At 43.4% G+C, this 24,083-nt stretch overlaps 1 protein-coding gene across 1 annotated transcript; it reads right to left on the bottom strand.

Annotated features, from left to right (window-relative positions):
• Window positions 1–662: 662 nt before the first annotated feature.
• Window positions 663–23,675, bottom strand: hibadha (3-hydroxyisobutyrate dehydrogenase a). Its single transcript, XM_030409912.1, has 8 exons — window positions 23,534–23,675; window positions 21,002–21,162; window positions 20,644–20,753; window positions 20,411–20,532; window positions 9,081–9,214; window positions 8,718–8,794; window positions 3,240–3,396; window positions 663–2,553 (listed from the first exon to the last, which is right to left on the bottom strand). Exons 1-8 carry the CDS (start codon window positions 23,601–23,603, stop codon window positions 2,395–2,397), a joined length of 990 nt encoding a protein of 329 aa, XP_030265772.1. The 5' UTR covers window positions 23,604–23,675; the 3' UTR covers window positions 663–2,394.
• Window positions 23,676–24,083: the final 408 nt, after the last annotated feature.

Raw genomic sequence — 24,083 nt, forward strand, 5'->3', positions numbered from 1 at the left:
GGTGTAAATACCCGTTTCCTCACATGGCTTTGTACAAGAACACACAATAAGTTTATAATGTTGTATATAAATGACAACAACCCCTCTGCCCCCATGTAGGGTCATTTTTGGCACCACTGTTTGAAACCTGATTGCTCTCAGATTTCTTCAGAGTAGTAACTACCAACAACACAGGGCAAAACCTGAATTTAATTACTCATTTAGTCTATAATGGAGACGTGACAGCAGATGGAAATGGTGCCAAGCTGCCAGCTTGACTTGATCACCAGTCAGCCATTTTTCCTGGGAGATTTTATGCCCGCTGGCAGAAACATTGCATCGTGAACAACAAGGTTTTAGAGGGAATCAATCTGAACGCAGATGGAGTAATTACTCCATAGTCAACATTTACTTCATAATGATACGTTAAAGCAAAAACGTGTCTATTGCCAGTATCCAAGTAGTTAAAGAGACCACTGCACCACCCTCTCAAAGCTCTGTATCTACTAAACTGATCACCAAGTGTTATTTGTGAGCTCTATTTTCGTTGTGCAGCTATGTCAATACCTTCAACACAGAGAGATGATTATGTGCTGTAAAGAATTATACTTTGAACGACAGGTGCTACATCATCAGCAACACACTGTACTCAATCCAACAAAAGACAGCAGACAGACACCAAATACACAGAACATCTTTTATTTTAGGCTACAGCGTGACTGAGGATCTGCTTCACAGAGCAACGACAAACTGTAGACACTATTAATGAATTTTACTAAAAAAAAAAGTGACAGTCCATTTATATTCCTCTCAATACTACACAACAATATGAAATATACAATATGTACATTTGCTCAGAGCAGGGAGAAACCGTTCCTCACTTACACTTTACACAGATGTCTTGCAAGCAGAGAGAGAGAAAGAAAGAGAGAAAGAGCGAGAGAGGAGAAATATCTGCGGACGCTTTAGTAAAAGTAGAAACGGCCAAGAGAAAGTGCTTAACAGTGAGAACAACATTTGTAGTGAACAGTATAAAGTTTAAACAATGTTGGTCACTAAATAATACTCCAGTGGCTCGATTAGCAGATGAAGACTGTAGAGAAGAGAGGTAAGTGTAAAGATATTCTGTAACTGTATCAAAATGGCCCGGCACATCGCTCTGCAATGCACACAGTGCAAAAATAACAGGATATTACAAATCACAGTATTTAAACTGGTCGATTCAGTAATTCAGTGGTGACTTAAATGTACCAAAGGACTGAAACTATTGTAACTGAGGTGTATTCACGAGGTAAACAACAAACTGAATGACGGAGAATCAACAAATGAAAATATTCATGCTGGCAGGATGACTGAATGAAACAGCTTCCTGCCAAATACTGACAAATGTAACAAAACAAGCGAACTTTGAGCCCACACTGCTGCCTGTTTTGGTTTCCTTGAGCTGTTTATTCACTGCAGGCTGCAACTCGACTCGACTTGTATCTCATATCTTGTATCACCTCAGTTGTGGTTCCAATTTGCTGACCCAATACTAAAAGGTGACATTAAACATAATCAGAGTAGTGTAGGTTTTGTGTGTGTGAGGTTGTTAGTTCAGCAGCGAGTGTACAGTGTAGGTGAATAAAGGCTTCTCAGGATCATAGGATGGTTCTCGTGAGTCTTGTCGCAACGCCGCTATGACGATCAGGTAGCAATCCCGCCTATGTCAAGGCAAAAGTACCTTTGGTAGAAAATGAGCAAGACAGAAGTACCTGGTGCAGGTGAGTCGAGCTGTAACCTGCAGTGAAAAAGCAGCATTTTATGTAGTGCTGTGAATATGGGATTTTGTTCTGTTGGAGAAAGGGAAATCTGACTCTGCACTCTCTTGCACTGTCTCTTCAATGACATTTCCATCAATATGTGAATCCTTACTGTAGCTTGTTTTTCTTTTCTTGTCCTCTCTCATTTGAAAAGGGCAGGTCTGAGCCATTTGGGTACCAGGCAAAAGCAAAACTCTGAACAATCATGCACTTAATAGTCATCAATCATTCTCGAAAAATCCTGTATTATTTGCATCGTTACATGTGAACCTGCAGTGCCTCATCCTACTTCTCATTTTCCACTCTGGCCTCTCAGACTGCAAAGAGAGTTGCTTTGTCTCTAGATACTGATCTAAGGTCAGCTTTAGCATTTCCCCCATGCAGAGGGAAAGCTGTGAACTGAAAATATGATTCGGCTAATGCAATGAGGGGACATGCGTCGACATACAGTATGTTAATTGGATCACAGATCTGTGCCTGAGGGCAAGGCCTTAGTCTCTCCTGAGCATAGTGGGATAAGGGGCACTGGGTTGTGTGGTGGTGGTGTGTATATGTATGTGTGTGTGTGTGTGTGTGTGTGTGTGTGTGTGTGTGTGGTAACATCCCCCTCCATTTACTGGCCTTCCTCCTCACGTAGGAATTGGAAGATGGATGAGAAGTCCTTGTTAGCGTAGCCGCGGGAGCACATGACTCGAAAGATCTGGTGGGCGAGGGAGCCCAGAGGGATGGGTGTCTTAGTGTTGGTGGCAGTGTTTTGAGCCAAACCAAGATCCTAGAAACAGAAAGAAACACAGGAAGGAGTGTCAGACAGGCAGGCTAACATTGTTATCGCTTTGTTTGGCCAACAGCGGACAATTTATTAGATTTCCTTAAGTTTGGTTGAGTGCGATAGAACTAGCCGGGCTAAATGCAGAGCACACAATGCACAAGTGAATTAATAGACACCCAGATGCACTAAATAATACACTCAGGCGCAGGCTGACCCAGCTAATGTAGTGATAGTAAATTGAGGTGGCACACAATAAGTCACAGATGGGATGGTGAAGAGGAGAGCAGCAGCATCACAGAGACAAAAGAACAGTTAAAAGTGAGACAAAGCAAATGACAGGGTAAAGAGACTAGCAAAAAAAGGGACTAAAAGAAAAGAGAATGAGTGGAAGATGAAAGGATGGTTTGACTAGTTGATCTGCAGAAAATACAAGGAGATTTAATGTGAATAATTTAGGTGAATTACTGATGTGAATCAGTTGGAGCTGACAGTTTCTCAAATGTGAGGATTTTCTGCTCTTCTGTTTTATTGTAAATATCTTTAGCGATGGTTGGATGGACTGAAAGTTAATAATCAATTAAGCAAAACAGAACTAAAGGAAGTGAAGAGAGAGCTCAATAATTTCAATTAATTCAATAAATGAAAATGTATCACAGTCTTAAAAAAGCGTCACAGAGAGCAGGTTGTACCTTGGCCATTAGCGTGGTTCCAAAGCCGCCCTGGTAGTTGTTGGCTGAGGGGACTCCCTCCATGACGCCGGGAACTGGATTGTACGTGTCGCTGGACCAGCAACGACCTGAGGACATGTTGAGGATCTTTGCCAGCAGCTTGGGGTCCAAACCCAGTCTGAGAAAAGAAGGAGACGATGGAGGTCAGTATTCTCCTTCAGACAAACAACAGTCAGACTGGGGACTCCTGCAACAGTCTCTTGTCGAGATCAGAGTTAAGACCCGAGTCTTTGTTTCACACTAGATGTGCTGGTGTAGACTGTGTGTCCAGGTATGAGAGAAGAGCTTCACTGCCACACTTACTGCAGCAGGTAAACTTTGGACAAAATTAGCCTTTGTGTTGAGGATTTTTTCACGTCAGCATGAAGTGGAAAACTGCTGGTAGTGACAGAAAAAGAAAGATTTGTGCTGGAAGAAGAAGGAAATAGGACAGACGAGATGGGAGGGATATCAGCGCTGATTATTAATTCTCAAAACGCGAGAGAAGAAGATGGAGAAGATTGGTGTGGGGCGGCTGGTGATTGCAGTGACCCCCATTGAACCTCATGCTAGGCTGCGACCATTCCTCAGTGGTAATGGCTGAAGGCTTTGTAATGCTGGCTAATGCAGTATTGATGTTTACCAGCACACCTATCCTTCATCATCCTTCTTTCATGAAAAACGAAAGTAGAGGAGGAGGAGGAGGAGAAGTGGTTAGGCAGCACAGGGGAGCCATAAACCTGGCTGTCAACGTATAGAAGTACGCGTCCTCCTCGCTGCCCCATTTTGCAGCAGCAACCCACTTTCATATGCAAGAGGGACAAATCTCCTGGCAATGATGAGACGAAGCAAATGAGACAAAGAGAGCGCAGGCAGACAGAAGCAGGGAGTGAAACAAGCCATTACAGTAGGCAGGGTGTAACTACAGCGTCTGTGTAGTGCAGCTTTTGTATATTAACGGTTTAAGGCCAGTGTAAAGCTGACCACATCAAGCCCCGGCTGCCTCAGCTCACTGTTACTTACGGGCCTGTAACTCTATTCTGCTCTCAATATGACTATTAAACCATCATAGGTCCTTAAGGCCAGCAGCCTCCCTCCTCTCCCTCCCTCCACCTGGCTCTCATTCTGCCATTACTACCACGGTTTTTATTAGCTGTCTACTAACTAATTAAGAATGGGAATTGCATTTACACTCTCTCCATGTCCCTCCCTCCTCCCTTACCCTTCGTCTCTTTTGTGTTCTCTCAACCCTCCCTCGTTTTTTTGTCTTTTTTTAACAGACTGTTTTGGAAATGTGGCATAAGTGACACTGCGTGCGTGTGTGCGTAAACATGTGTTTTAGCTGGCAGTCTCTCTGATGATGGCTTTTTTATTCTATGTCTGCAAGCAACCCTTCGCCATCCTGCCTCTCTCCTCCTCCTCCACCCCCTCGTCTTCCCCGCTGACACCTCCCTGTCTGAGGACTCTGGGGGACATATGTTTGACATCGTGCACAAACCCCCCATCTCTCTGCGCACATGCACACACACAAGCAGGCAGCCCCTCCCTGCGTTCTGGGTCAGCAGCTGAAAAGGTTACTGGCTGAGCTACAATAAAGCGCGTCCGAGCGCGCAGATCGTTTGTTATAGCGACCAGAGACGCTGACGGGGAGCTGTTGTCCTCTGTTAACGATAAATCAATGAAGTTCCCCTCCTGCTCCCATCACGCACACACACACATAACCACTCACACCCGCATGGCCGTGGTTATTAGCTGACGCAGTGGTGTTGTTCCTCGCCTGTGGTAATTTGCGTGGAGAAGAGGACATGTCACGCTTTAACAAGATTGACATGGATAAACACACAAAGACGCGGACGGTGAGTTGAACGTGTTGCTGCGCGATGCCGCTGCAGATTAAAGTAATGTGAGAGGGATGGAGATGGAAATAAGGTGGGGAGGGGGTTTATGTGTTTACGTGCTGGGGGAGCTCGAGCAGGTGGAGTTCATTTGCGGCGCTGATATTAACTGTCTGTTTCACTGCGATTAGCTCCTCGTCCTCGTCTGATGCCACAGGAGAGGAAGCCCGGCCCGCTCTCCATTTATTATTACATTAAAGAGCTAACGAGCACATATACACACACACAAGCGTTTACTGTCCCATTTATAGAGGCAACAAGCGCGTTTATCACCCAACTTTAATCTTCATCGGAACATATGCTCACAATTCATTTAAGAGGGGGAGAGATGTGTGTCTGCGCTCAAGTGTGTGGTTTCTGTCGCTCAACACAAAGGGTCGTGTCTTGTTATACCCTTTGATTCGCCCGTCGTTCTCCTAATAAAATGAATAACGGGGCAAATATGTGCCTGTCTGCAAGTGCTTCAGTGACAGTGACCTCATGCCTCGTATGCATGAACGAGTGCAGGTAGACAGGCGTGCTAGGTGAGCTGCAAAAGCCTCATATCCCTCCTTGGGCCAGTCGCCTCTCTCCTCTTCTTCCTCTCCTTTCATCTTCATGTGCATCATTAAAATCAACGCTGCCTCTCTCTCTCTCTCTCTCTCTCTCTCCACAGCTTCTCATCCCCCTCTTCCACTGACTGGTTGGCTGCGTGCAGAAATTACAGTGAGTGGAAGGGAGGCAGAGAGGAGAGATGAAGGGATTAAAAGAAAAGGGATAAAATGAGGAGGTAAAAGCAAATAGGGATGGGAAAGAAAAGCCGAACGAGAGAGGGAGCAAAAGGATGACAGAGAGGGAGCGTGTGTGTGTGTGTTCATAATTGTCATGCGTGGCCATTCCTTGCACTAAGAGAACGTCACGCTCTGTTGGAGACGGCCCGAGCCTCCATCTGAGATCAACAAATTAGCTCCACGAACAGAGCTCTGTATGTGTGTGTGTGTGTGTGTGTTCGCCTCAATATACAGGTAAGGAGAAACACTAGCACACACACATATCTGAAGAAAGGGCAGCTCTATCAGGCCCAAGTCCAGCATGATAAAATGTTATTGCCGTTTTCCTGTAAATTGGCTGTGAGTGCTCAGTCTCCTTTGTGTCGGATGTGTGTCGCGTGTGTGTGTGTGTGTGTGTGTGTGCGTCCATACACATACGCCTTAGAGATTGTCCTCTCTGCATAAGAGACTGGGCCGCAATGCAGCATGGGAGATTTACGGGTGTGGGCTCTCTCTAAACGATGACAGTCTTTGTCAAACCCGATAATAAAGCCCCAGAGATTGGCTAGTAAGATGGGGGGGAGACACGGAAACACACACATTACACACACACCCACACACAATCAAGACTGAATATGGGTCAGTTTTGCAAAGATATAAAAAATAATTCACATTCCAAGTGAAGGGATGCTGCAGTTTCATAGGCATACATTATAATGATGTGCACGGTGAGTAGAAGTTGTTGTAGTTTGGTAGAAAACTGCTGTCTTCAGTGACTGTGGATGTAAATCTGTGTGTCCAAGTGTGTGTGTGTGTGTGTGTGTGTGTGCACCAGAGACAGTGTGGCAATGTGTAAATCTGTGTTGCTCCCTTAATGCCTCCATATTTCAGAGGCCTAGTGGGGGGATTTATGTGCGACTGCTCATGCCAATTTTCCTCCTCTGTCTCAGCGCAGATAAATCAGCGGCACTAACACAGCTGCACTGAAAGAAGAGCAATTCATGTACATGCACACACACACACACACACACACACACACACACACACACACACACACACACACACACACACACACATCTGGGCGCACACACCTTTAAGCAGTAAAACCCATAAAAATACATAATAATAACAGGGAGCGCAGAGGAAACAGCATATTATTGGCAGCGGATGTATAATTAGATTGGATAATAAGGTGAGAAACTAATGTAATGGCTCAGGTAAGGTCATTTATGTGAGGAAAATCTAATTTAACTTCCAAAAAAGGGAGACACTGAGGGGAAATTTGTACTAAGATGAGATTCGGATGCAAAGACATTTGTTTTACAGTCTGTCGTACATCTTTGGTTGAGCCAAATATTTCAGATCATATAAAAATGCTTCAGTTTAACTCAAAAGACTTCATATGCCATCAGCGTCCCGGCTAAAGAGGCTCTGTGCCAGGCCGAGGCATGATGAATGATGGGACTTCTAGGCGGTGCTCAGAGACAGGGGTTGTGGCAGGATGCTGGTGAGAGCTCAATCAGCAGATGTAAATCAGATTCTGTGGCTCCGCCCCCTCATCCATCTCTCTGACTCGGGGCTGGGCTGACCCCTTCACACTTCCATAAACTACACAACCACACACACAAACACACACACACTATACACACACAATACATTTCCAAACCTGTATTGAAGCAGTAACTTACTGCCACAGTTACAGCCATATCACTGGTATAGTAATTGCTTTTATAGTGACGGCTATATCAGAGGGCGAGGTTGGAGCCAAATTCATGCGCGGCTGAAACGTGGAAGCCTCGAACGTGCACCTTAAGTTGATGGTTCCTGTGCTTCTTATAATCGAACATCTGGAAACTTCAACATGTTCACATTCACGCGTGGCTTCACAGCACGGGGCCACTGTGTACGTCAACAACAGGTTTTAATACGAGCTCATATTTGCGTTAAGGGCCTAGCTGGTTTAGGTTTAAGTCAGGAAAATAGGGATGACTGTGAATTTAATGTTATAGCATATTGTATTTAGTGTGCTTTTTTCAAATTCTTTCACGTTGCGTGCTGGGACGATTTTGGCCAGTATCTATAAGTGAGTACAATTTGATGCAGATCCAAATAACAACAACAACAACTTGTAAACTTTTATGCTGCCGTTAACCATTTCACTTCTTGTTGCGAGCACCAGACACATAAAAAGCAGGATTCGCTTCAAAACTCAAGTTCGAGGATTGATTGTTATCCAGTTCAAACAAACCTGTACATTTTGACCTTTATTTTATTTGTATTTACTACAACCAGAGTAGTAGGTAAGAGAAAGGAATCTGTTCTATGACGTTGCTCTTTGTGGAATTTAATACTGCAGTGCGAGCTCAGCTGTCTCTGTAGCCAACATAACATTAAAGCTCTGCTCTGTGCTTTGTGTAAATGTCTTGACAGACAAGCCCTGAGGTAGACTGACTATAGTACTTATTTACATAAATATACTTTGGGTTAAGGAAGGATACTCCTCCAATAATATGTAGGCCTGTATCTCAATTTTATTCTTATTTGAAGCCAATAAACAAACAAATCTTCAATCTTTTTTTAAAATATATGGGTAGAATCATGTAATAGCGCTACATAATACTGTCATACTGAAACAAAGTTTAGGTCCTATCGCCCACTCTTTGTTTATACACTTTTAATATCCTACTCACAACGTTCCCTGCATTACCTGTTACAGCTACCTCGGCCTTGCTCATGTTAATCAGGTTTTCATCCTTGCATTTCCCCTTTAGGATAAAAGGTAGGAAGCAGCTTAGCAAAGTGTTGGCTGACAGTACCTGATGCCAAGGTTCATGGTCTCTGCGGTCCCAATCATCCCAATGGCCAGGAGCATGTTGTTGCAGATCTTAGCTGCCTACAGAGGGTTGACCAGAAAGAGGAAAGGGCAGTTTTACTGTGTGAGTGTGTGTGTGTACATTATGAGGAGGCTTGGAGACAACATGAAATACAGAATGTAAGAGCATTTAAATCAGACATCCAGACTTGGAGCAGACCCCCTCTAGAAAGATCTGGCATGATCATTCCTGGATTAGTAAAGTGAAATCTTTTGGAGATGTATTCATTTTCTAAAACAAGTTTAGCGTTCAGCATAAGAAGATAAATATAAATATGTGTGTGTGTGTGTGTGTGTGTGTCTTTACCTGTCCAGTGCCGACCTGTCCACAGTACACAACATTGGCTCCCATGCAGGTGAGCAGCTCCTGTGCGGCGTTGTATTCTTCCTCCACTCCACCTACCATGAACGTCAGTTTGGCCATGCTGGCAGCCCCGACACCTGAACACACACACATGTTCAAACACAATGCTGAGGTTAACCAAGGAGAACACAAACTGTACCTGATAGTACAAATATTCAATTCATAGATCTGGTCTGTCCCAACTACACCTGTGGAAAAACTGCAAATTTGTGCAATTACACAAGGTTGATTAGTTGTATTTTTACCAAACTATAAATAAGTGCAAATAAGTCATTACTGAGCACAATCCAACTTAAATATATGGATCTGCCACACAAAAGACCATAATATATCAACTACTTGACTGTTTGCACAACACCAACTGTGTCTAAAAGGTCAGCTGTGTACTTTTCTGTGTGTGTCTGTGTGTGTGTTGGACTTATAGTGGGACAGGCGTGTTAAGTAGTGGTGCACCAGAGGGACAGAGGTATCTTTAAAAGCCGATTGTTGCCATCATCCACTGCACAACCCTCGTGGGAGCCCTTGCCTTTTGTTCTGTCACCCTTACTCTCTCTCTCTCTCTCTCACAAACACACACACACACACACACACACACACACACACACACACACACACACACACACACACACACACACACACACACACACACTCACACACACCAACAGCTGTGCCTGAGGCCAGCACCCCCTCATGGGGGTATCAGTGACAGGCGTGAGGGGTAATTAACTTTACACTTTATCATGTTCAATTAGGCATCCCTCCCCATGCCTGATGGCTTAAGGAGCGTGCCATGTTGTAGGAGGCAACCTCACCCCCCCTCAGCCACTCCACAGGGTCCTTAATGCAGAAATAACCCCTTTTCAGAGCGGGCTGGACCCAGCCGGCCCAAGTCTCCCCTGAAATGTCCCTGAAATGCTTCACTGAATAGCCTCAAACATTGATCTCTGGCAGACACATACTGTATACAAAGGTTGCCAAAAGTATTGGTACATCAAAACTTTTTTGATTCTATATCTTTATCCACAATTCATTGTATCAAAGTAACTAAAAGCTATATATTTAAAAAAAAAAAAAACAGATCAACAACTAGATTTACAAACCAACGCTGCACAGATAATAACATAATTACAAATTGAATGCACATCTAACCCATATACAGTATTCACAAAAGTACTCTAGAAGTCAAAAGGATGCATTCATGCATGCAAAGGGAGAGACTTTTCCAATCTCACTAAAGAGGAAGAAAGGCAGAGAAGGAGAGAGACAGAATATGTGTCTTCAGGGTGTCGTCTGCCTCTAATGAAAGGCCTCTTAATAGTGAAAGCCTAATAATGTCAGTGTTAATAATTAAAAGGGAATTGCTGGGGACAAAACAGCTGAAATCACATTATCAGGTTTTACTGCAGAGGAGAGGAGAGGAGAAGAGAGGAGAGAGGAGAGGAGAGAGGAGAGAGGAGAGGAGAGGAGAGACGGATTTATGCGAGGAGAGGATAGTCAGAATAGAGAGAGAGAGAATAGCGTAGAGTGCGGCAGATCATAGAATAGACAGAGCCAATACATCCTAGAGAGAGGATGAGCAGCATCTCATCTGTTGTCTGCCGACCTGAGCCCTCCTATACTCTCCTCTTCCGCTCCTCTATCTAGGTCTATATCGGGAGACTTACTGTACATTTATAATCCCCTATAAACATAAATATACATCTCATTCCCCCTCCCCCTTCTTTAATTGGCTGTATGGTTGTCAAGTGTGTGATGATACCACGACACTGTATATGTGTGTGTGTGTGTGTGTGTGTGTGTGTGTGTCGAGCTGTCAGCAGGTCATTAGGGCCACATAATGAAGCCCACGCTGCGGCAGCTGCCTATGGACACACGCTCAACATACGACCACCACACAGACCCATCACACACACATATGGTCCACAGACCGCGGACATGATAGATTTACTTCCCTTCTTGTTACTTAACGTTGTCTTTTTTATGCCACTCACACATGTGAAATCATTTGCTTGAGTCTTATTTAGTTTGATATAATGACGATTTTATTAAATGTCAGACCAGTTAGGAGGTTGATGACACCGTATTTGTCTTAAGTAGCCATCAAACTTTTCCCAACAAAGCTACTATTGCAACTTTGTGGATACAAATAAATAAATACCTCAAAAGGGGTTTGCTGTACTTACAAAGAGTTGTATACGTTCAACTCATGGGAAAGTTTTTTCAAAAAATGTAATTTAGTAGTTTTCAAGCTTCAGGATGAGCAAACAAACACACACACACACACACACAGACACACACACACAATAAAGAGCAGTGTGACAACTGCGCTGGTTCATTAGTGGCGATCACTGTTTGCAGACGACTAAAGAGGAGATTATTGATAACACAGTCAACGTGAAGATCAATATATCTCACTAAGACCAGCAAGGAGAGTGAGACAAAGAAAGAGAGAGAGAGAGAGAGAGAGAGAGAGTAGCGTAGAGATGACAGCAGAGAACGATCCCTCTCTTCCTACCTCCCAGCATCCCTCCCAACTCTCCCTCCCTCAAATTAACTAATCACCCATAATAAGCTCTTATGATCTGTAGTGGATTTCTATAGGCAGTGACACCAGGATGATGGAAGATCCTTGTTGGTGGAAGAATAACACATCATTAGCATAACAATGTGTGTGTGTGTGTGTGTGTGAGTGTGTTGGGAGTATCAGTGAGTCTGTTCATTGAGCGAAAGTACACATGTGTTTGTGCGGCGACGTCATAATTCTATGATAATGTCTATGTAGTGTGTACGCTTCTACCGTGTGTTTTGTGTGTGTGTGTGTGTGTGTGTGTGTGTGCGCGGGTGTGTGTGTGTGTGAGGGGGACATCCCGTTCTCGGACTGGTCCTGTCAGAGACGGATTAAAAAGGAATCCTAATGAGGCTTCCTGAGCGCCGGGTCCGCCCGGCTCATCCATCCCAGCGGGAGTGACAGTCCTGGATCGTTAGCACTGCACAACTACACACCGCCCCCTAGGGGGGGAGACAAGGTGTGTGTGTGTCTGTGTGTGTGTGTGTGTGCGTGTGTGTGTGTGTGTGTGTGTGTGTGTGTGTGTGTGTGTGAGAAAGCGAGGGGTGGCGGGCACCTATGATAGAGGATACAGGGTTGAAAGATGGAGAGGAGCAAGTAAAGGAGGAATGAAAATACTAAACCACACAGAGGAAAAGTTATATATATAGTAATATATATAATGCCACACAAGATACTATTAATAAAATGAGCCAAATATAATTATTCCAAAGGGCCGACACACTTCATACTGACACCTCTTTTAGGGAAAGCATAGTTTCAAAATAAAGACAAAAGTTAAGACCGTCTAAAGTCGAGCAGGCAAAGCTGGCACAGGAAATAATTCCCTAGGGAACTCTCTTCTGTCACTTTCTCTCTTCCAGCTCCAGGGTTTAGGACCAGTTCTGATTGGCTGAGAAGTGGGTGACCACCTCCTCAACGCAAATATTCTCAGGGCGTAATGAAGCTGGATGAACCGTTAATGAGCTACTCCGTGGCTTTTTCCGACTTGAGTGCAAGGATTAGGAGGAGAATCAAAGTGACTCCTGCAGTAAGTTTTATGAAGAAGGAGGTGGTACCGCACAGTGTGTATATCTTTGAGTGTGTGTGGTTGCGTGTGGTCCGTATGCACGTTAGCTCCAATCATATTACAGACACACACAGACATCGCCTTCATCTGATCTCCTCTATTGACAAGATTCAAGTTAATAAGCCGGCAATCAAGCACTATTAGGACAGATGCTTAGCAGCAGGCTTCAACGGCAGGCATTAACCATGAACATGAGAGGGTGAAGCTGGTGGTGTGAAGGCAAAGGAAGATCAGAGAAACAACTCTGGTTTGGCCTGTTTGTAGTGAACACTAAATTCATTAGCACTTCTTTCATTACACACAAAAAGACTCAACCAAAGCAATTCATGACAGCCTTATAACCTTTTAAACCAGGGGCTCTGTTTGAAGTGGTGTGTGTATGTACAGAGTGAGTGAGAATGCAGTATCTGTGTGTGTGTGTGTGTGTGTGTGTGTGTGTGTGTACCAGGGACAGGTGCAGATCCCAGAGGCGGCCGCCAATAAGACGTCAGTTGGAGCTTCTGAGGCCGTGTCTCGGAGTTACGAGCCGCATGTAAACCAGTAGGCACTTTTTATTGGCGGTGGGTTTAAATTAAACTACATTTGTGAATATGAGGCTACGCAAACAACACACACACAGTTGCAGACACACACGCACACACAGAGACAAAAAAGGGGATGTTCCCAGAGTTTGGTAATGAATGACGCATTTGACAACATGCCACAGCCCTGCTTCTTTCCCCCCAGAGAGTGTTTGGAAAAACACTTGGAGCTAAACAACACCTTCAACACCTAATTTCCTAAAATGATAATGTAACTACTCAGAGATTCAGGGATACGCCAGATTTCACGTCATACCTTCCACTTCCAAATGCAGTTGGTGTAAACAAACTCTGGCAGCATCGCACACTGTTTGCAACTAGATTTTTAACTACATGCACATGTAAGGTTAAGGTTTTGGCTGGGCTGCACTCATCTATAATTCAGGCTGAAAAGAGCCCTCACACTTCATAGTGCAACACCCCTTTAGTCAATGGGAGATGACTGCATGCAGTGTGAGCCAGTGGGGGTAGGATGTTAACAGGCCAACAACACAGCCTCATGTGGTCCACCATTATAATTACACCCAAGGGCAGATCTTTTTCTAAAACAAATTAAAAACCCAAACAGGCCCTGTAAAAAGCGTAACGGATACACAGTGAGAAACGGTACGAGAGCGCGCGTTAACCAAAATCGCTCACACACACATTTTTTTTTTTAAAAAGCGCACTTTCAACAGTTTATCTGCCAACTTTGCTAATGCTCCGCTGTTATGTTAAAAACAGACTCTTTATCGGCTCCAGTTAACGAGCGCAGAGTCATGAGAACTGAACTCCCGCACACAAATACTCCATGAGAACCTCGAGTGAGAAGGCGACGGGAGAAAGTTTAGGTTTGGCGAAGGCCAGTTGAGGAGCAAGTTCAGTTTACAGACGGCGACACAGTTTCTTGTATATAAATGTTAGAACTGCTTTAAAAGGGACAGTTCACTCAAAAATCGGAAATACATATTATTTTTCTTACCTGTCGTGCTAGTTCAGGGAAAATTGGACAAAGACTTCTCTCAAATATAATAACTAAAGAGAAACAGAGTCACAGCACAGAGTTGCCAGAGTCAAATTTCATTTATGACATGAGGAAAGTAAGGACAGCTACTCTCCAGGCTGCTTTTGTAAATAAGAATTTGTTCTTAATGACTTGTCGGGTTAAATAAAGGTTGGTAGGATTCACATGCTTCTCGTCCATCTCAAACCAAAACAATCTAGGAGGGTAAAAAGCACGGCAGGTAAGAATATATTGTTGATTTTGGGGTGAACTGTTCCTTTAGGGGTTTAGTTTGCCATGTCTGTCCATTGACCACCAGGCCAGGCCTCATCATCGTCATCATTATCATCATCATCATGATCAGTAACTGCTCTATTCTGCAGGGGAGAGGTTGGTCAATGGTAGGTGACAGAGGCTGGAGGGAGCAGGAAAGATCCACGATCAATCCTTTCCCTGGTCCAATGAGACTCATCGAGGATAGAGCAAGTTAATAATGATCCCCAATTAGGCTGTTAGCAGGAAGGGACACACACACACACGCACACACACACACACAGAAACTGTCCTCCATACAGACAAAGCGCTTATTCACTTTACGTTTGAGTGACATGCAGTATGACGTTTGGTCTCAGTTTGATGGACAGAGACTTTTACATGACTCATACACCAGCTGACTATTTGTCTGCACACACACTCATACACAGCAGATGACACAGGGGCAGGGATGTGAGAGCCAGTCCCCAGCTGCTGTGGGTCTAACTCCATCTGGAGCGTGAGCCAGAGCCCCCCGACACCAGCCCTCCATCACCACCATCCCTGGTCACTTTACCGCCCTGCTCCCTCCCACTCGTTCCCCCCTTCCCCCTCTATGTCATCAGGACCCGTCAGTGAGAGGCTTGTTATGCTAATCTAGTCTTTGGACCGCTGACGCTCTGTAGAAGTGGTAAGCCATCAACATGACAGACTGCGACAGCACCACCCTCAGCCCATCCAACCTGATTCCTTAACTCAGTTTCAGAGAATCATCACCAGCCTTCACTTAATGACCTCCAGACTCTAAAGACTCATCTTCTCAATTAATCCCATTCTCAGACTGGATTAGGTTGGCCTGAGTGCTCTCCTGCTCCTTCCTATGGCCCGACGTACCATGGCAGGTTTTTTTTAAAGACTATTTGGACTTGTTTTAGATTTATGACAACCACGCCACTATATTTAGTTGCACATTGTCAAATTTATGTAATATATCGTCCCCTCAAAATTCCCACAATGGAACAAAAAAGTATACATAGTATACAAGTCCACTTCTTTTTCCAAGAGCCCATAATGAAAGTCCCAAAATCTCATGTCACTGGTCACAATAGAGCGAAAAAAATGGAATAGAGATGGCCAGAGAGAACATTGTTCATACTAGAGCTGCAACGACAAGTCAATTCATAGAATAGTGAATCAACAGAGAATTAATCGACAACTATCTGTTAACTGCTTTTAGTCATGTTCTGTGATAACTATCTGAATATCTTCGAGTTCTGGATATTTGGTTTGAAAAAATAAACAATGTAATGCATCACCTTGGAGTTAAGGAAAATAAGATAGACATTTTCAGGCATTTTTACACCAAACAAATATTGATTGAGAAAACTAGAATGGAACCCAACAGTCCCCTTAAATTAAATTTAAAAAACCTCAAGAGTATGCAATGTTAAAGAAAGTGAAATCCCAGTTTGAGCTGTCAAGTCAAAAGTTTTGCAGATGTCTCTTTTATAATAGTGGTTTATGGGGACAATCCTTTTAGGGCCACAGGGGAATCTTTTGCTGTCATATCATGAGTGGCCACTGGGCAAAATGAAAAGCAAGGCTGGGCGGTGCAGGTGTATCCAGTTCTAAATAAAGCATTCCTGATGTGCACTGGTTCAAGATTATGCTTGTGTTTAGTGGTAAACTAGACTTCCATTGGCTTCCAAACTATTTGTAATATCACAGGAATCTGATTAGACGCCCACACAATACATATTTGGAATGCCGGGGAACTTGAAGCATCAGAGTTCATGCTTAATCTAAGAAACAATAGTTTTACGACTGTGTGAGATGGTTGAATTCTCCAGAAAAAGGATTGTTTTCGTCAGACAATCAGTTCTAATCCTACAATTAACTTAAAGCTTTAAAGATAAATTAAACAGCTTGGGGCAACAAGTGAACTAAAAACTAATAATGACTTTGTAATGTTAAGTGTGAGCTGGAGTCAAAGTTGATCTTTGTCAAAGAGAGCCCCAGGTCCTGTGGGTTTGGAGGGAGATATAGAGCGCCTACCAGTCGACAGAGGAGTGGATTGGCAGTGTTGTCTGATAAACAAACTGGTGCCAGCCTTGGCTTGAACAAGCTCCTACAGGCTGGAGGATGACGTTCAAACTGTCGGCAAATGACACACTGCAACACTCAGGCTTCACTTCATGTGGTATGGATATGATTAGAGTGGTGTTGAGACTCAGCCTAAGTAGGTAGTTAGCTGAGGATTATAAGACCTCACAAACAAGCAACATTAGCCGGAGTACCCATGGTCCCACAACAGCTCGGCTCCTTCTTGCTTTTATTTGCAGCGATAGCTGACTTTCCCAGCGCTGGGAAAAACACAATGAAAGGTTTTTTAGGGCTTTTTTAAAGCCATCGTCCGTTAGCAATGTGGCAGCCCACCATGGGCACACAGGCACAAACACATGCATTCTGGGTAATTACTGCTAACGACCCCGCCGCTTGCTAGCCAGACCTCCTATTTTTGCCATCACTGTGCCAACACCCTGGGCCTGTGACATCAGAGCTTGTTTTGTTGTGGGTCAACTTTGCATGCGGACGCTTTTAATGACACCAGACAGTGGTGGAAGTGTGTGTGTGCAGGCAAATGTTAGCATGCCTGAAGAACCAGTGTCTAAGTTAATATAACTGTGTCTATGCAGGAAAGTGTTTGCATAAAGATTACAACTCTGTGTGGATGTGTGTGTGTGTGTGTTTTATACCAGGACACAGCTGGGTCATGCAGGGATAAAGCCAAGACACTGGTCAATGTGCAAGAAGGAAAGGCAGCAGGATACCCATGAGAAGAAAGTGAAAGTTTTTTTTGATTGCTCTTTTTAAAAAGGGTTATGACTCCGCTGTACAGATCCCAAGGTTGGCTGCCAAACCTCTGGTGACGCACACAACACACACACACACACTCCCTCACACACATTTCTGAGTGTAAACTGCCACCTCACACGCCACACACACACACACACACACACACACACACAAAAGGATTCAGTTTATATCAAAAGAAAAATCTGAATTAAAATAAGAACAAATACAGAAACCACAAAAAGAGCAGGCTGTGTCTGCAAATGTTTAAGAGAGAACACAAGTCTGTGCCGAGTGTATTGTTATCCTCAGTGAAGAAAAAATATTTAAATTGGATGATGCCCTTCTTAAGTCAGTTCATTAAAGATGGAACAAATAATCTAAAAAAAAATTGAACAAAATAACCATGTTATTTTCAGGGACTGGAATGAAGAGCCGTAACCATTAAGAACATCTTCAAATCATCCTGTCCGTCAGAATCAGTTCCTTTTATCAATGCAGGCATGTTTTCCTGACACATGCACATCGCAAAACAATGACTTCAAACTCGCGTGTCGACCCTGCTGCACACTTGCAACAATAAGAATTCATGGCAGACAAAAAGAAACGTTAGATGACGACAGTGATGGTTTTAATGTGTGCATAATATCATTTCCCAACACGCTGGAACATCTCTGTTCAACTTGGCCTTAATCCCAGAAACGTTTTTCTTTGTCAGATAAAGAAAAGGACTGATAAGCACAATCGATAATGCCACTGGTTTCAATAAAATCAAATCAATTCCCTGCAGCATGTTACAGCACTACTGAGGGTAAATATCCAACATTATAATAACATTAGTGACACACAGGCAAGCTCAGCAGATTTCTTTTCATCCATTTTACATAATAACAGACAGATGTTGCAGCACTTAGCTCTCAGGCTACAGCCATCTGTACAAAAATTGATCAGAATTCAATCAGATTACCGATAAAGAATTGGATTGATAAGCAGAACTGCATCAATAAAATCTTATCAAATGCCTTCTTTAGTTATATTACTGTGTGTCTCTGGAGTCTACTGAGACAATGGCTACTGTTTGAAGTATTTTTCTATTCTACTTTTATGTAATATTGTATTTCATTTGGCTACATGAAGTATTGATATGAAAACTATTAGGTGGTGATGTGTCTCATACACAAACACACACACTCCAAACCTCAAGAGTATGACAATGCCCTATTTGGGGAGGGTGCCATCTCCTGGTTGGAAGAGAGCATGTAACTTCATATCCCACCCAGAGATGTGGAAAGATGGGTTGGGGGGTGGGGGGGATCCGGTCTCTGCTATTTCCCATGAGGCTGCTGGCCTCTGTCCTGACCCTTATACTTCCACAGGTTTAGCCCAGCTTATCAAGGTCACACCATCACCACCAACTTCCACTCCTTATCTCAGAGTGGGGCCGTTATCTCGCTGTGTGCAATTTGGAGCTGCAACTGACTACTTATTCACCTATTTACCAATCATTTGGTTCCTATTTTCAGATTAATGGCTCCATTGTTTTGTTGATAAAATGTCAGGAAATATTGCAAAATGCCCGTCTCAAGTTCCCAAAGAACTGGGGGAAATCTTTAAAATGCTTATTCTGTCTGACCAGCAGTCTGAACCAATTTCTCCATTTAAAATAACATAAGAGACAGAAGGAGATGGAGCTAGTCAAGGGTTGAGATATCGGCTCCATAAATTACATACATTGATTATGACTTTTTGTTGCTTTTTAGTAAGTTTTTGCAATATTCTGCACAAAATTAGTGCACTTATGGATATGACTTATGGCTGTCTCGAGGTGATGCTGGGTGGGCGGGCACTTGCACATGAGTGTCTGCTGGTTGCAGAGGCCAGAGGTAGCAGGTAAATCATTGGTCATCTCAGGCTAGTAAAAGAGGCTTAGTTAAGAGACAGGAGAGGAAGAACCTTCACAGAGGACTGCACACACTAACTGTGCACTGTCTATAGTATGTAAACAGTGTGTGTGTTAAGAGAGAGTAACAGGCTTACGGCTCTGATCTTGCTGACTGCACTCGGCCTGTTCTCCAGACGCCAGCTGGTAAACATGCCAGTGTGGGCCAAGTCTGTGTTTGCATGGGAGTGTGCGGGGAACTACACTGTGCAATGTGCGTGAATTGGGTAATAAAAAGCAAATAGGAGTATGATCGCAGGTAGTAGTCTGATGTGGAGGAGTGTCAGGATGTAGCATACCTCACCTGCATACCTGAATGAAAAGAACTGTGTGTGTGAGAGATTTAAAAAGGCAGAAAGAGAAAGACGGGGAGATGGACAGTTTTACTGCGATGTGTCTCCTTCATGTCTTATCTCCCTCCTCTCCTCTCCTGCACTCCATGTGAGGGCAGTTTCTTTCCTCTTTATGACTCTTTATCTGACATGAAAGGCACTAACATGGGATACCCGCCATTACGGCTCCATCAACATGAAAAGCTCTGACACAGGATTCTCCGCCGCGGTTCAGCCCATTAAGGACGACTGGCGATCCTGTGCTCTGTCAAGAAGCCGTCACAAGCAGACAGCAGCGACATAATGAGGACTTCAAACCTTAACCTTGCCTTTAAGACCCCTGGTCAAAAGCAGCAATAAAACCTCAAGAGGGCACCTACTGGCTGGCCCGCTCAGTAATTACAACCCATGTCCTAGCACTAACCCAGAAGGTCCCATAGTTTAGATATACAAAAGAGTGTTAGACAGTTCAAAACTGAGGCTGAGGGGTCGCAGGCTGAACACTATGATTGGTATTCTCAAATGAAGAAACTAGCCAGTATGATCCTGCTTCTGATACTTCCACATCACCCTGCTCTTGATTTATATAATCCCTGACCAGTGGCAGAAATAAAGCCTGTCATACAGCTTGCATGCAAATTTCAAACAGTCGAGCTATAAAATCACACGCAGGCTTTCTTTCTTTGGGTGACACGTTACCTCCTGACACTGGAGCGTCCATGAACACGGCCCCCATCTTCTCCGCCGCGAGTGCCATTTCTTTTGAGACCGAAGGGTCGATGGTAGAGGAGTCAATCAACAGCGTTCCCTTCTTCACCTTCCTAAAGTAAGCAAAGTGAAATCCATTAAATCATTTTGTCCCATCAAGCTGTTCTGTTTGTAAGACACCTTGAAACTGCTTCTTTTTAAAAATGGTTTTCAAGTCTGCTTACTTGAGGATGCCATTAGGGCCGGTGTAGACTTCTATGACGTTGGGACTGGATGGAAGCATTGTGATGATGCGGTCTGCCTTCTCTGCCACCTCTGCTGGAGAGTCTACCACCTGAGTGTTGGAGAAGTCACAAAATAAACACCTTAATGAACAGCTGTACACACATGTTCACCTACTAACTGCTCTGAAGACACTGCAGTGAGTTTCAAGGAATGGGTCACTAAACCCTGCGAACACTTAAAAATGTTAAGTGCATTTTTAGCTGACTTAGCCTGTTTAATGTAATTTTTTATGTTATATATTCTACTCTATTAAATGTCCATATGACCACATATGTTATCTTACTGATGGAGCATTACCTGGGCACCAATGTCCTGCAGCTCCTTGCAAGACCCAGGAAAGACATCAGTGGCGATAACAGGATATCCGTTCTTTAACAGGTTTCTGGCCATGGGAGTGCCCATGTTTCCCAGACCAACAAACCCCACTGGGGTTTTTGAGGCCATTGATCGTGACGACACTGAGGGGGGACAGAAAGACAGCATTAGTGTGATTAAAAAGAACATGAGGCATTCTGTTTTGCTGTCCAGAGCAATACAAACACATTACAAACAGTTCGGACACAATTTGTACAATCAATAGTGTAAGTTTACTCTAAAGGTAAGATTATTTGTACAGCGGATGAAATTCATAGTAAAACCACTTTCGTCCATCAGTAGTGCAGTGCAAATGTAAACAGATACTTTGAAGAAGGAAATGCTATCTTAATCTATAACAAGAGAGCAGAACTCACTGCTCTAACCTGCAGCCAGCTTTTGGGGAAGTCTGGCCAAGCTATTAAACACTGCTGGCTCAGCCAAGGTCTATCCAGGTGATCACAGACTAAACAAAGCTAGAAGATACCTGACTGAAACAACAGGATTAAGCCTGGATTGTGAAGCTCAAACACTTAGCATCACCTTAAATTCAACCCTTCAACTTATACGGTAGATACCACACTGCCACTACTTATGTTTAGGAGATGATAAAAAAATAATCCATTAGGAAGATACTGTAAGATTTTGTTCAGGTGTTGCATCCTTTGGAATAAGTTATGTGTCAATGACATCTAGTAAGATGAGTAGCTAATATAATGCAAAGATCTGTGACATTAAAATAATACTTGTCTCCTCCAGACAGACATATTGTGGCCAAAGTTTGTCATCACACCTATTTTTCCCTGAACTGAGTTTATGGGTTTAGCTTATCATCTTCACATATATACATGCTTTCCAAGAACTGCAGCATGTCCGGATCTAATGCTTCCTTTTCAAAGATGAAAAAAGGAGCTTTGACAATAGCACCACTAATAACAACATGTTTCGGAAATGCAGGAAAGAAAATAGAGCAGATCATGTGGATAGCCTTGGGAAAGTGTTTCTGTACCTATGGATAATCATACACTTCCATTTTCTAAATAGACTTTTTCTCCATTCCTTACCTTGTTGTCATGCCTCTTCACTGCACTGAGTAACTATATATATGCATATATATTTATATATATTTTTTATTTAAGTAACATGCAGTCCTCTGTCACAATATGGCGTAAAATATGTTGCATTGTGCCAAACCGTGGTGGAGTAAATTAGCAACTGTTCCATTTTGCTGTCACAGATATTATAAATGTGACTGTGAGTGAAACGTTAACCTGTACTGGTTGTGAGATCATCAAGTGTAAAACTGTATATTCTACAATTTGTCCAGGTCCAAGGGGACATCTTCAAAGCTTGTATGTTGTTAGAGAATATCTTAAACTTGAATTTAATTATTTTACACTTAGAAAACTGAGAAAATTCTCACATTTGAAAACACTTAACCAGGAAAATATTTGTATTAAAAGACTTCAGACAATTTAACTTGAAATCTAAGCTTTGTGAGGCAATTGGAGCAACAAGCAGTCAATAACTTGACCAATTTCTGCCCTTTATTCAGTTCATTACAAAATACTTGGCTACTGGAGGTGTCTATCCACAAATTATCTATTTATTTTCACATTAGAACCACCATGTTTATTAGGACCTTCATTTATACAAGTATGTCGACCCACTGGAAGCTGTGTTTGGCATTACCTCACAGTGGACTTTGAAACTGGCTGGATATCTACTTTGTTAAGGTTTTACAGAGTAAAGGTGAAGCGCTCTAATGGGGCCTTTAGAGAGAAGGCCCTCACAAAAATGATTCCCTCTAGTTAATCTAAACAAGACACTGTAATGTAATGCCAGGATACATTAAAGAGTATAGTAAGTGTTCACAGCATCACCGACTATATTAATACCAGGGTTACATGCGGTGCATCCTGTCAGCGGTCCCTACATTTTAAGTGTCATCTTAACTCCAAATCAACACCACTGCTGACTCAGAGAACACTGTTGTGTCTGGTTCTGTGGGATGGGCAGGGAGGAGTGGACAGTGTGGGCTGCTGTGGCTCTGATGCAATGTGAGGCTAGTCCAGGAACCTGTGTGCTGTGGGACACCTAAAGCAGACGAACCCAATCAGAATCAAATACAGATGTTATACAGTCACACAGAGGTCTGTAAACATGTCACTGTCAGGGTACAAGTAGCTGTCACCGGCTAATGCTCCACATTTCACAGAGCTCACGTCCAGTGTGTCCTAATGTGCTGCATGACTGAACCGCACACAGCAGGTGACCACCTCCGGGACATTGTGTCCGGGCTGTAACACCTAACAAGCACGGACAGCAAGTATTCACACTTTCTTCAGAGGGCTAACAAGCTAGCTAGCAGGCTGCAAGCAGAAACTGTCCCGCTTTTGCTTTCCCCTCCAAACACGCATTCATTGGCGGACAGAAACGACACAAGGAGGCCGACAACATGAACGAATACGTTACCGAAGGCGAGGTCGACATGCTTATTCCACCTTAGCAATACATTTCTCGACCCTCTAAACAACGCAGCCATGCTTCTTTCCCCTTGACCTCGGCGAACAGTGACAGCTGTCAAGTCCAGGAAAGCCAAACGGGAACTGTTATGATTGCCTGTGATTTCCAGCCAATCGCAGCGCTCCGTGAGTCCTCGCAGCCAATGGTAACGAGGCAAAGGCGGGACATCCGGTGCTTTTACTTAATGCCCTTTAGCCGCTTCTGTGAGTACAGTATTCACTCAAAATGAACAAAACAGGGACATTTATTTATTTGACAGCAATAAAAGTGGCTGTACTGTCCGCATTTTGTTTAGCAATGAATTATATACAGTTACTGCGAAAAGATCTTAACAGCAAACGTTGTTTTAAATCAGCAGGGATACACATCAACAAAGCAAGGGAAGTTAATTAATAAACTGATTTATGTAGCTTTAGCATTTAATAATTTTTAATGTATAACCTGTTTCTTTCTTTCTATTTCACGTGTGTGTTGTTTTTATACTTCTGTTTTAACCTGT

This window comes from Sparus aurata, chromosome 3, assembly GCF_900880675.1.
Source record: "Sparus aurata chromosome 3, fSpaAur1.1, whole genome shotgun sequence".
NCBI lineage: Eukaryota > Metazoa > Chordata > Actinopteri > Spariformes > Sparidae > Sparus > Sparus aurata.